The sequence below is a fragment of the Ursus arctos genome, unplaced genomic scaffold, assembly GCF_023065955.2.
Source record: "Ursus arctos isolate Adak ecotype North America unplaced genomic scaffold, UrsArc2.0 scaffold_2, whole genome shotgun sequence".
In the NCBI taxonomy this organism is placed as follows: domain Eukaryota; kingdom Metazoa; phylum Chordata; class Mammalia; order Carnivora; family Ursidae; genus Ursus; species Ursus arctos.
The window spans coordinates 64,150,950-64,162,708 of NW_026622874.1; the positions used below are offsets into that span (position 1 = coordinate 64,150,950).

Below are 11,759 nucleotides of genomic sequence, written 5' to 3' on the forward strand. Positions count from 1 at the left end.
CCCAGGCCCCATCTTTACCCCTTCCTTCAAATTGGTTCTCTGCCTTTGCTCCCAGCCCGTTCCATGCCTGGCACCACACGGGGCTGTGGGAAATCTGGACGTGAGGGGACACGTGGTTCTTGCCCCAAGCAGCTTACAGCCTGAGGTAGCAGAGCATAAAGAGAAAAAATGATTAAAGAATAATCTAGACCGTAACAATGCCGAGTGTCACCCCGGAAGGGACCTCAAGACCTGGGGTCCCCAGCCTAGGCCCTACCACTGTGGCCAAGCCAGGGCGGGTGCAGTGAGCCGTTGTCCCGCAGAGCTCATCCAGACGGAGCTGCACCACGTGCGGACGCTGAAGATCATGACCCGGCTGTTCCGCACGGGGATGCTGGAAGAGCTGCAGCTGGAGCCGGCCGTGGTGCAGGGCCTGTTCCCCTGCGTGGACGAGCTCAGCGACATCCACACACGCTTCCTCAGCCAGCTGCTGGAGCGCCGGCGCCAGGCCCTGTGCCCCGGAAGCACCCGCAACTTCGTCATCCACCGCCTGGGGGACCTGCTTATTACCCAGGTGGGTCGGCCCAGGCGGAGGTGTGATCCGAGTCTGGGGGCGGGGCCACGAGAGCCGGCGAGGCGGGGGCCAGAGGGGGTTCAGGGGATGATCCGGTGTGGCTTTGAGGGACCTGCTGACCCAGCCCGGCTCCCCGACTTCTAGTTCTCAGGTCCCAGCGCGGAGCAGATGCGCAAGACCTACTCGGAGTTCTGCAGCCGCCACACCAAGGCCTTAAAGCTTTACAAGGAGTTGTATGCCCGTGACAAAAGGTTCCAGCAGTTCATCCGGGTGAGCGGAGCTCTTCAGGACTCGCGCCCAGAGCCGCCGCTGGTGGCCCAAACCCCGCCTCCCCTTTCTTGGGGGGCACGGCGTGCTGCCGGCCACTGAAGGCCAGGTGCCCACCGAGCCCTGTGGTGCGTGTCAATGATAATCCCTCGGAGCAGGGGAGCAAGTGCCGTCCGCGCCTTTGTCTGGTTGGTCCTCGCAGGAGACCCGGGGCGTGGTGCTCCCCATTCCAGATGCAGTCACCCAAGCCAGTGGGAGGTCCGCGGCCAAGTTAGGGCCGGCAGCGGAGAGCTTAGGCTCCAAGTGCCGTGTTCTTTGCTGTGCTCCCCCCCCCCCCCGCCCTCCCCGTGCTGGCCCTGAGCCCCACCTGTGTCCTTGCAGAAGGTGACCCGCTCGGCGGTGCTGAAGCGGCACGGGGTGCAGGAGTGTATCCTGCTGGTGACCCAGCGCATCACCAAGTACCCGGTGCTGATCAACCGGATTCTCCAGCACTCCCACGGTGAGGGCGCGGGCCAGGGGCCGCCGTGCGGGGAGGGCTCTCGGGCTGGGGCGAGGCCTGGCGACCCAGGGAAAGGACAGGGTCAGCTGTGGAGCCAGGGACCGCCTCTGATGAGGACGGGATCCGGACACCATGGGAGCTGGGGCGGGATGGGAGCGGACTGGCCGTGCGTCACACCGACCCGCGGCACCAGGGACCGAGGAGGAGCGCCAGGACCTGACCACAGCACTGGGGCTGGTGAAGGAGCTGCTGTCCAACGTGGACCAGGATGTGCACGAGCTGGAGAAGGGCGCCCGCCTGCAGGAGATCTACCACCGCATGGACCCTCGGGCCCAGGCCCCGGTGCCTGGCAAGGGCCCGTTCGGCCGCGAGGAGCTTCTGCGGCGCAGACTCATCCACGACGGTTGTCTGCTCTGGAAGACGGCGACAGGCCGCTTCAAAGGTCAGTGTCAGCGCGGCGGCCCCACGAGAGCCCAGAGTCAGACACAGAGAGAGAGGGGCATCCAGCCCGCGGGACGTCTCTGCAGCCCTGCATCCGCGGCCCAGAGGGAGGGAGATGGGGACTCTGTTGCAGCAAAGTCTGAATTCTGTATTTCACTTCATGGGCCACACGGGGCTTCCTTGTCAGGGTGGGTCTTTGCGTGCCCGGAGAGCTACCGGTTTTGATGAGGAAGACAGAGAAACTGCAGGACCAGGGGACAAGAGCGGGGCAGTTAGCAGGGCTGTAGAACAGGCTTCAGGAAGACAGCCAGGGAAGGCCCAGGACAGGGGACTGAGCCAGCGAAGGACAGGCAGGATGGAGAAGAGAGAAAAGAGCAGAGGGGACCGGGGCAGGGTGGGGCGGGGGGCACACTTTCCCGGCATCTTTCCCCACACTGCACTGGCCACGTCTTTCCTACTCAAAGCAGGGCCAGGAGAGTAGCAGGCCTCGGCTTTGGGCGTGAGGAATGAGGGCCGGAGTGAAACTGCTCCCTGAGGCCTGCGCCTGAGTCCTATGGCATGAAATCCCCCTCCACGGGCTGGGGGATGGCAGCGCCTACCGGCACCTCCCTTCATCCCTGTCTCTCTTTCCCATCCCTCCCACGCAGCAGCTAAGAATATAAACCGTGGGGGCTAAAAATAGCAAGGCTGGAGAGCTTTATTTCTGAAGCATTTAGCAAAAGCCCTCCCCTCTGTGTGCCCACAGTTTAGTAAGATCTCCAAGGGCAAAGGGTGAGTGTGTGTTTTCTTGACTGTGACCCCTGAGTTTTAGGGACTTGACCTTTTGTCTCTGCCCCCCCCCACCCCACTGTTAAAGTGTGGGACTCAGGAGCAGAGTGGCTGGAAGGTGGGGCAGAGAAGGGCGGTGAAGGAGGCCTCTGGGGTCAAGGGAGGTGGGATTATTCAGCTGTGGGAGGGGTGGATGTGAAGCCCGACTGTCCCCTGTGTCCTGAGCACCGGGACGTGTGGGGCGGGGGGATTTTAGGTCGGATAGCCAGAAACCTCTTATGTCAGTTGTGAGGCATGGAATTTAAAGGGCTTCCCCTCCCGCTCTGGGAATGTTTTTCATGCTCACGAAAATTCTGGACCCTTTCACCCAGAAAAATACACGTGCGTGTTATATTAATATGCACAATTATGCAACCCGGGGAGGTTTGCAGAGCCCCCGGAGTCATTAGTCTCCAGGTTACGGAACCGGCCTCAGCAGGGTGAAGTGGGTTTTCCTCAGATGCACTGGTGACCCCTCCCCCCCCCAGTCTTCTCTGGCCAAGAAGCTGTTTGATCTGGTGATACAGGCACCTTTTCCCCGGGCATTTCTGAGCTGTAAGAACGGCAGGTGGGAGGCTGCAAGGTAGGAGGAAGCGGCCAGAGGGAAGAGAGTCGTCAGGACTGAACAGCTCAGGCCTGACCCCCAAGAAAGAGGCAAGCCGCTGTCCAGGCCTCTGATGCTGGCCGCTCTCCCGCCAGACGTCCTGATGCTGCTGATGACGGACGTGCTGCTGTTTCTGCAGGAGAAGGACCAGAAGTACATCTTTCCCGCCCTGGTGAGATCTTCCTCCTTCTCCTTTCTCAGCACAGAGAAGTGTCACGGGCTCTTCTTGCTCTTCTACCCCAGCCAGAAAGAACCCGAGAATCCTCCAGAGTCTAGTGGCTATGACTATAATCGTTACTACAATATCATAAGGAATAAAAACAGCTAACAGGTTACTGTTACTGTGTGTAGACACTTTCACACCGTGAGGAAGGCCCGAATGAGCCCCTTTTTGTAGATGAGGAAAGTAAGCCTGAAAGGTTTTTTTCATGTGGGTGGTTTTTTAAATGTATTTATTTATTCTTATTATTATTTTTAAAGATTGATTCATTTGAGAGAGAGAGAGAGCACAAGCAGGGGAGCAGTGGAGGGAGAGGGACAAACAGACTTCCCGCTGAGCAGAGCCCCATGTGGGCTCCATCCCAGGCCCCTGAGATTATGACCTGAGCTGAAGGGAGACGCTTCACCGACTGAGCCCCCCAGGCGCCTCTGAGTTTGTTTACTTTTTAGTCATCTCTGCCCCCAGCGTGCGGCTTGAACCCACAACCCTGAGGTCAAGAGTCGCACGCTGCCCTGCCCGAGCCAGCCGGGTGCCCCACAAACCTTGATGTCAGTTAACTTGTCAGAGGTCACATGCGCTCTGAAGTGCCCTCTGCCCACGCCAAAGCCGGGGCTCTCAATTCACTTTGCAGGTGGGCTCTTCAGTCCTTCGGGCACGCCAGAAAGACTGAAGAGCCAGACATCCCGAGGTCAGGGCTCCCACGCTGAGCGCTTCCTTTCCGCCCCGCAGGACAAGCCCTCGGTGGTATCACTGCAGAATCTGATTGTGCGGGACATCGCCAACCAGGAGAAAGGGATGTTTCTGATCAGCGCCGCACCCCCTGAGATGTATGAGGTCCACACGGCATCCCGGGATGACCGGAGCACCTGGATCCGCGTCATTCAGCAGAGCGTGCGCGTGTGAGTGCGTGCGTGGCCGCCAGGATCCTGCAGCTGTGGGCCCCAGGCCACAGCACTCGCTGGGGAAAGAACCCAGGGTTCAGAGGGGGAGGCAGGGGCTGGGGGAGGAGCACGGCGGCCCGAGGCAGGAAAGGTCATCTGAGCCGTCATATCCTGCGTGCTTCAGGCCGTGACCACCCCGAGCGCCTCTCAGGAGCGTGAGCTGGCGGGCAAAGGGGTGCTTGGAGCCGTCCCGTGGTGGCTCCCTGCCGGCCAACAGGACAGTTTCAGGGGCAGGAACACCTCAGGCTGTAGGCAGTGGGCTGGTACGGATCGGATTGTGTTTTACCTTTATTTTCTAAAAACGCATGAAAAAGGGAGTGAAGGCATTGAGACTAGAGCCCAGCCCATGCAGTCGAGGCAAGAAGGAAACTGTTCCGTGTGCTGTGGCCGCGGACCTCGAGCTTCTGTGGGGCGTACGTGGGATTTGAAGCCCTTGACTGTGCGTCTCTCGTGATGAAAGAAGTAAAATGTGTGTTAAACGTTCAGAACGGGTCCTTGGAGATTACGCCAAATATGAAAATCAGGATATTTGTCAGTTGTTTTAGCTTTTAGAAATGGATTTTCTCCACTTTGTAACATGTAAACTTATTTTTACTTCTGCAATTTAGACTTTTGAACAAATTTTTCAGAAATACATACCAAAGTGTGACATTGCCTGTTCCGGGGAAACCATGCGAAATACCCATCCCATTGGCAGTAGACCCATGGTGGCCTCTCTGTTAACAGTATTAATATTTGTCATTGTGAAAATTATAATTAATACTCTGTAATCAATTCATCGAGCTTCTGCTGTGTTCAAAAGCATTGTTATATTTTTTCATTTAATTCTAACAAAAAAACCAGGGAAGAAGAAAGAGATCATACCCATTTTTCAGATGAGAAATAGAGGCTACCGCCTGGTAAATAGTGCAGCCAGGATTTGGGCCCAGTTTGCTTCACCCCAAGGCCTGTGGTGCCCGTCCTTGTGGTGCGACCCCACAGGTGGCCTGTGGAGAGGCACATGCACCAGGAAATTCGGATGATGGGTGTGAAGAAAAGCAGGGGGTCAGGAGTGAGCGAAGCCAGGGCTTGGGGCTGCTGAATCTTACAGGGAAGCACCGAGCATGTTCAGAAAGGAGGCTGATTGCTGATCCCTCAACCCAACCCAAACTTTACCTCTCTAGGTGCCCGTCCAGAGAGGACTTCCCCCTGATTGAGACAGAGCACGAGGCTTACCTGCGTCGAATCAAGAGTGAGTTCACCCACAGAGCTCGGGAAGTAATTTGTAATACATGCCCACGATGGAGTACTATGGAACTGGTTAAAAAGTGCCAGTAAAAAGAGCGGTTTAACACAATAGAGGGTGTATGCTACCTCTGGTGTAAAAATAACGGGGATAGGTGTGTGCGTGTGTGTGATATCTCCAGAAGGGGAGCTGGGGAGACCAGGGTTGAGCCATTAATCTACTTTTTTTACTTTTATTAGAGTATGAACTAACTGCTATACAAAAAGACCAACAAAAATCCGTTTCTTAAACAAGGTAGAAGATAATTTCTCCCCAGTCCACAAGTGGGAAGTGCAGCGTAGTCAGTACACCTCTGCCATCTTCAACATAACAGATTCTCCCACTTCCCTGTCCAAAGTAGCTACTCTAGCTCCTGCCATCACATCTGCCTCCCAGCTAGCAGGGAGGTGGAAATGAACAGGCAGAGTTTATACCCCCTTTTATTTTCTTTTTTAAAGATTGTGTTTTATTTATATATAAATAAATATAATATATATAATATGTATGTGTGTATATATATATATATATATATTTTTTTTTTTTTTCTTTTTAAGTGAGTTCTGTACCCAATGTGGGGCTTGAACTCATGACTTTGAGATCAACAGTCGCATGTTCTTTTGACTAAGTCAGCAAGGTGCCCCTTAAGATTTTACTTTTAAGTAATCTCTACACCCAAGGTGAGGCTCAAACTCATGACGCCAAGATAAGAGTCAGATGCTCCATGGACTGAGCCGGCCAGGTGCCTCTATATCCCTTTCTTCTAAGGGCCAATCCGGAGAGACGCTCATGTCCATTGACCACAGTTTAGTCCCGTGGCAATGTCTAGCCGCAGGTCAGGCTTAATTGGGCAGCCACATGCCCAGATGGAATCTGTGTGGACTCTCTCATTAAAGGAAGGTGGGAGAATGACAGTGGTCGGCACCTGCAGTTCCGGCCACAGACCTTGTATGTTTTGTTTTGACAACAAAACTCCAGGGGCGCCTGGCTGGCTCTGCGAGTAGAGTAGACTCTTGATCTCGGGGTCGTGCGTTTGAGCCCCACATTGGGCATGGAGCGTACTTTAAAAAAAAGAAAGTTCATGTATTACTTTTCCCCAAAAAAGTGTTTTCTTTTTCATAAATGCCAAAAATCCAGAATTAAGTACTGCCACTCAGCCCGGCTGTGGCCCCCAAGCCCTTGGGCCGCCCTTCCCGCACCGGCTCTCTGGGTGCCCCCCCCCCCCCCCGCAGCCGCCCTCGCCCCCGCCCTTGCCCCCGCCGTGTGCTCACCTGTTCTGTACCCACAGCGGAGCTGCAACAGAAAGACCAGGCCCTGGTTGAGCTGCTGCAGGAGAAGGTCGGGCTGTTTGCCGAGATGACCCATTTCCAGGTGGAGGAGGACGGGGGCGGGTTGACCCTGCCTGCCCTACCCAGGGGTCTTTTCCGCTCCGAGTCCCTGGAGTGCCCCCGTGGCGAGCGGCTGCTGCAGGATGCCATCCGCGAGGGTGAGGGAACCCTGAGGGAGGAGTCCAGACCCATCCACTCGGCCTCACAGAATAGGGACACGTGGCTAGATGTGGACACACACAGCCTCAGTGTCCAGAAACTCCCCGGGGCACCAGGTGGAGGGAAGGTGGGGGAGGAGGCATGGTGCTTGCTACTGTTTGACCCCGTGTCCTGTCTACGCTTGTGCTGTGCCTTTGGCGCCCTTCAGTGACCTCTGCCCTGTGGGGGTGGTAGGAGTGAGGCCCCTGGGCGGCTGACTGTTGCCTGGGCCTTGGGTGGAAGGCGCCCTGCCGTTCCCTGCAGGGTTCCGTGTGTCTCCTGCGCTTACCTCCCCCCTTCCCCATAGTGGAGGGTCTGAAAGACCTCCTGGTGGGGCCCGGAGTGGAGCTGCGCCTGGCACCCCGGGAGCCAGCCTTGCCCGTGGACCCGGACAGCGGCGGTAGCACGAGTCCTGGTGTCACTGCCAGTGAGTGCCTGGGTGGAGGCCATGGTAGCGGGCGGGCGGGAGGGGTCGGGCGTGAGCTCAGCCTGTCCTGTTTTCCTTGTCCACAGACGGGGAGGCCAGAACCTTCAATGGCTCGATTGAGCTCTGCAGAACCGACTCAGACTCTAGCCAGAAGGTGGGTCTGCAAGAGCTGTCAGGGCGGGAGGGGGCAGCTGGCCTGTGGGCCCAACACACAGCTGCGGGGGACAGGTGCCTGTGACTCCCATCCTTGTCTCTGTCTGCAGGACCGGAATGGAAATCAGCTGAGAGCCCCCCAGGAGGTGAGGTGGGAGCCTGCTGGTGTAGCCAGCAGAAGGGAGGGTGTTGTGGCTGAGGAATCGGAGCCCGGTGTGGGTGCTGTCGGGGAGAGCCTACATCTGAGAGTGTCTGGAGGCTCGCTGTCCCCAAACCCCCCATTCAGTCACCCTGCGGCAGCGCTTCTGTCCTGAAGCTGGGCCCTGCCCCCACCCTCTCGTCTGTCCTCAGGAGGCGCTTCAGCGACTGGTCAGTCTCTACGGACTACTGCACGGCCTCCAGGTCAGCGGCCGGACTGGGATGGGCAGGGGAGGAGCCAGAGCAGGGCTGCCTGCTCACGGGCTTCTGGGCCAGTTCCCCGCGGAACCCCACCTGGCCCCGGGGAGTGCGGGTTCCGCTACAGCTGGGGGTGCCCCTTACTCCCCCAGGCGGCCGTGGCGCAGCAGGACACCCTGATGGAAGTGCGGTTCCCGGAGGGCCCCGAGCGGCGGGAGAAGCTGGCCCGGGCCAACTCTCGGGACGGGGAGGCCGGCCGGGCCGGGCCCACCCCCGGGGTGCCCGACAAGCAGGCCACGGAGCTGGCGCTCCTGCAGCGGCAGCACACTCTGCTGCAGGAGGAGCTGCGGCGCTGCCGGCGGCTGGGCGAGGAGCGGGCCACCGAGGCCTGCAGCCTGGAGGCCCGGCTCCGCGAGAGTGAGCAGGCCCGCGCCCGGCTGGAGCGGGAGGCCGAAGAGGCCCGCAGGCAGCTGGCCGCCCTGGGCCAGAGCGAGCCGCCTCCGGCGGAGGCCCCCTGGGCCCGCAGGCCCCTGGACCCGCGGCGCCGCAGCCTCCCGGCGGGCGATGCCCTGTACCTGAGCTTCACGCCGCCGCAGGTAAGGAGGCCTGGGGGGCGCTGAGCTGGGAGGGCGCGAGGCTCCGGAGACCCCCGGGTCGGCCGCGGCGGTGTGCGCCCAGAGCGCTGGGAGCGGTGGCGAGGGCGCCGTCGGTGGCGCGGCCCGGCTGAGCTCACTCCCTGGCCTGCCGCCTTTCCTGCCGGCCCGTCACAGCCCAGCCGAGGCCACGACCGCCTGGATTTGTCTGTGACCATTCGCTCTGTCCATCGACCCTTTGAGGACCGAGAGAGGCAGGAGCTGGGCAGCCCCGAGGAGCGGCTGCAGGACAGCAGCGACCCCGACACGGGCAGCGAGGAGGAAGGGGGCAGCCGCCTGTCGCCGCCCCACAGTCCCCGAGGTGAGGCCGGAATGGAAGTGGGCCGCCGCCCTTGGCTGTGTCCTGGCGCCCTGGGACACTTAGGGGAACCCGTAACTCACTTCTGAGGGCTACGGTACCTCTTGGGAGGGACACAGAGGACGCACTTCCTGCATTTTCCGATGCTGAACGGCAGTGGAGCTCTAGGAAGCAAAGAATGTAGGAGCCTTTCCAGTGAGTCTGTGACACCAACCTTTTCAAGTGACATAGAATTTTTTTTTTTTAAGATTTTATTTATTTATTTGCCAGAGAGCGAGCGAGAGCGAGAGAGCACAGGTGGGCGGGGGGAGGGCGGCACAGGGAGAAGCATACGCCCCTCGGAGCAGGGAGCCCAATGTGGGACTCAGCCCGGGACCCTGGGATCACGACCTGAGCCCAAGGCAGACGCTTAGCCAACTGAGCCACCCAGGCGCTCCTACACATAGATTTCTAAGTAAAAAAAGTTTCTGAGACCCTCAAATTTCTTAGTTGATTCAGGAAATACAAAATAACCAAAAGCTAGTGTGACTTTATGTAATAATCTTAAAATATTATGTTATTAGCCAAAGTGTATCTTCCTGTCCTCAGGAAGGATACAAAGTAGGCAGGTGTGGGCATGACTTTGTTGTCAGGTTTCCGCTCGCCCAGGGCCTCACAGACCTCTGCCACCCTCCTCACAGCTCAGGTCTGGAAGGGGCGCTGTTAGTGCAGGGGTGCGGCTGCTCGCAGGAGCCTGTGCTCTCCCACTAACTCTGCCCTGTCCTCCTTCAGACTTCACCAGAATGCAGGACATCCCGGAAGAGACCGAGAGTCGCGACGGGGAGCCTGTGGCTTCAGAGAGCTAAGGGGGCCCCTCCCCCCGTCCTGTGCCCCCAGGAAGGACACACCAAGGGAGGCAAACTTTGGGGACTCCAATCTGCCAATGGCGACGGAACATTCGAAAGAACTGCTGACTGTCCCTGCCAGCTCTTGGGCTCCTTGGACGCCTGGGGCCCTTAGGAAGCTGGGGGAATTGGGCCACAGTGCCCCCTGCTGGCATCCAGGAGCTACACCACAGATGCCAATTTTTCATGCCTTCCCTCTACTTTAGGAAAATTTATTTATTTATTGTTTATTAGTTACACAGGGAGTGGGGAGATTTAGAGGACCAGGGACATGGGAACCAAGCCATAGGGATCAGGGGGCCTTGTCCTGTAACACTACTGGGGTTTATTCAGGGTTAACCACGCGGCTGCTGGGTTCTAGCCCTGACCCCCCCTCCCCAGCAACACCGACTTTGAGGAGAGGCTGCACCACGGGACCCTGGGGCCCTTCTAGAAGGGCTGTGGGTGGAGCCGTGCCTCCCTCCCCTCCCCAGCTCACTGCTGTTCTCCCTTCTTTCCGTCCTCCATGGAGACCCCAGGGAGACAGCCTGGCTCCCCGGAGTCGGAGGCAATGGAGTAGGTTGAGGTGGACACAGTGGCTCTGTTGGGGGGTGAGGGGGAAAGCCCACGGGACCAGAATGTTTTTTGTTGTCGTTTTCTTTTTTGTACCAAAGCCAACTGCACGTGTTTTGTATTTTTAAGAGATGATGTAGGCAATTAGAATCACAGCCTTCTATCTCCGCTTATCAGAAGAGCTTGAGGGGTGGGGGGAACAGCGTCCCCCCATCTGCAGTAACGGGGGACCTACTCTGACCTCTTCTCCAGCCATTTGGAAAACATGTTGTAGGGTGAGTTGGGAACTCTCTGTGAACCCGGACCGCATCCCCACCTCAGCAACCACGACTGAAACCTCAGTGTCAATTTGGGGGATTTTCCAGTGGACCCCCAGTGCTCACCAGCCCCAGCCGTTTTCTGCCAGTTTGTTAAAAAAGAAAAGATAAAGCAGGGAAAATTAAAGACCTGGAACCCCCACGAAGTGCTGTCTCTCAATGTCTGCCAGCCCTGCTGGCAGCCAGACCTGTGTTGTCCCCCGAAAGGAGGTGCAGGCTGCCTCCCCCCACACAGGCCCCTCCCAGAAGAAAGTGCCACGAGCCTTTGTGTCAGCACGGACGTCCACAAATACAGGGGTCAAGATGAAGGGCACTTAGGTTCGGGGGCTGCTGGGGATTCCAGAATTAGAAAACTGGTCTCGGCCTCATTTGCATGCCCTGCTCAGAAATGGCGTCAGCATGTGGCGCCCTCCCCTCCCCTGCGCGTCCAGTTCCTGCCGGCCTCTCCCCAGAGCCGTGTGTTTTCAGATCCAGCCCCCACTCCGCCCTCGGTCTTTACGTGTCAGAGCCCTGGGGCAACCTCTTTCAGGGGCGGTGAGATGAGGTCTGTTTCAGTTCTCGGTTTTGCTGCATTTCATTTCCTCTTTCTGGTTCTTACCCCCTGCGGCTGGGGGAGGGGAAGAGGGAGGGCGGCCAGGCGGCCAGGCTGCACACGCGCTGGCACACTCGCTGGCACACGCGCACACCTCCGCGGGGGAGAGGCACTGAAATCTGCGCGGGGCGCCGGCACCTGCCTCCTGTACCGCCCGCCACGTCAGGCCGACGCTGCCCGGCAGGTGCTTGCTCGCCCATCAGGGGGTCTTTGCAGCGGGCGGGTGTGGACGGGAGGGCTGCAGGGCCATTGGCCGAGCCAGGCAGGCGTGCCCTGCACTTCCCTCCGGAGCGCCAAGCATCAAGCTCACGGACCTGCGGCTCAGCCGCTGTCTGCCGCGTCAGCTGGAAGCTGGGACCCCCTCCAGG

The 11,759-nt window shown here is 58.6% G+C and overlaps 1 protein-coding gene across 8 annotated transcripts in view; it reads left to right on the forward strand.

The window, feature by feature from the left end:
- Positions 1–10,945, forward strand: part of ARHGEF2 (Rho/Rac guanine nucleotide exchange factor 2) — a 42,481-nt gene extending 31,536 nt beyond the window's left edge. For 6 of the 8 annotated variants that reach the window (XM_026485166.4, XM_026485167.4, XM_026485172.4 and 3 more), the window contains 15 exons: positions 303–553; positions 698–823; positions 1,202–1,319; positions 1,513–1,761; positions 3,267–3,343; positions 4,121–4,290; positions 5,496–5,563; positions 6,882–7,079; positions 7,427–7,546; positions 7,633–7,700; positions 7,810–7,845; positions 8,051–8,101; positions 8,248–8,691; positions 8,866–9,049; positions 9,818–10,945. In XM_026485166.4, the coding sequence (XP_026340951.1) occupies positions 303–553; positions 698–823; positions 1,202–1,319; positions 1,513–1,761; positions 3,267–3,343; positions 4,121–4,290; positions 5,496–5,563; positions 6,882–7,079; positions 7,427–7,546; positions 7,633–7,700; positions 7,810–7,845; positions 8,051–8,101; positions 8,248–8,691; positions 8,866–9,049; positions 9,818–9,891 (2,234 nt within the window). In that variant the 3' untranslated portion in view covers positions 9,892–10,945. The remainder of the gene's footprint in view (positions 1–302; positions 554–697; positions 824–1,201; positions 1,320–1,512; positions 1,762–3,266; positions 3,344–4,120; positions 4,291–5,495; positions 5,564–6,881; positions 7,080–7,426; positions 7,547–7,632; positions 7,701–7,809; positions 7,846–8,050; positions 8,102–8,247; positions 8,692–8,865; positions 9,050–9,817) is intronic. The other 2 variants (XM_026485168.4, XM_026485173.4) reach the window with 1 other exon arrangement.
- Positions 10,946–11,759: the final 814 nt, after the last annotated feature.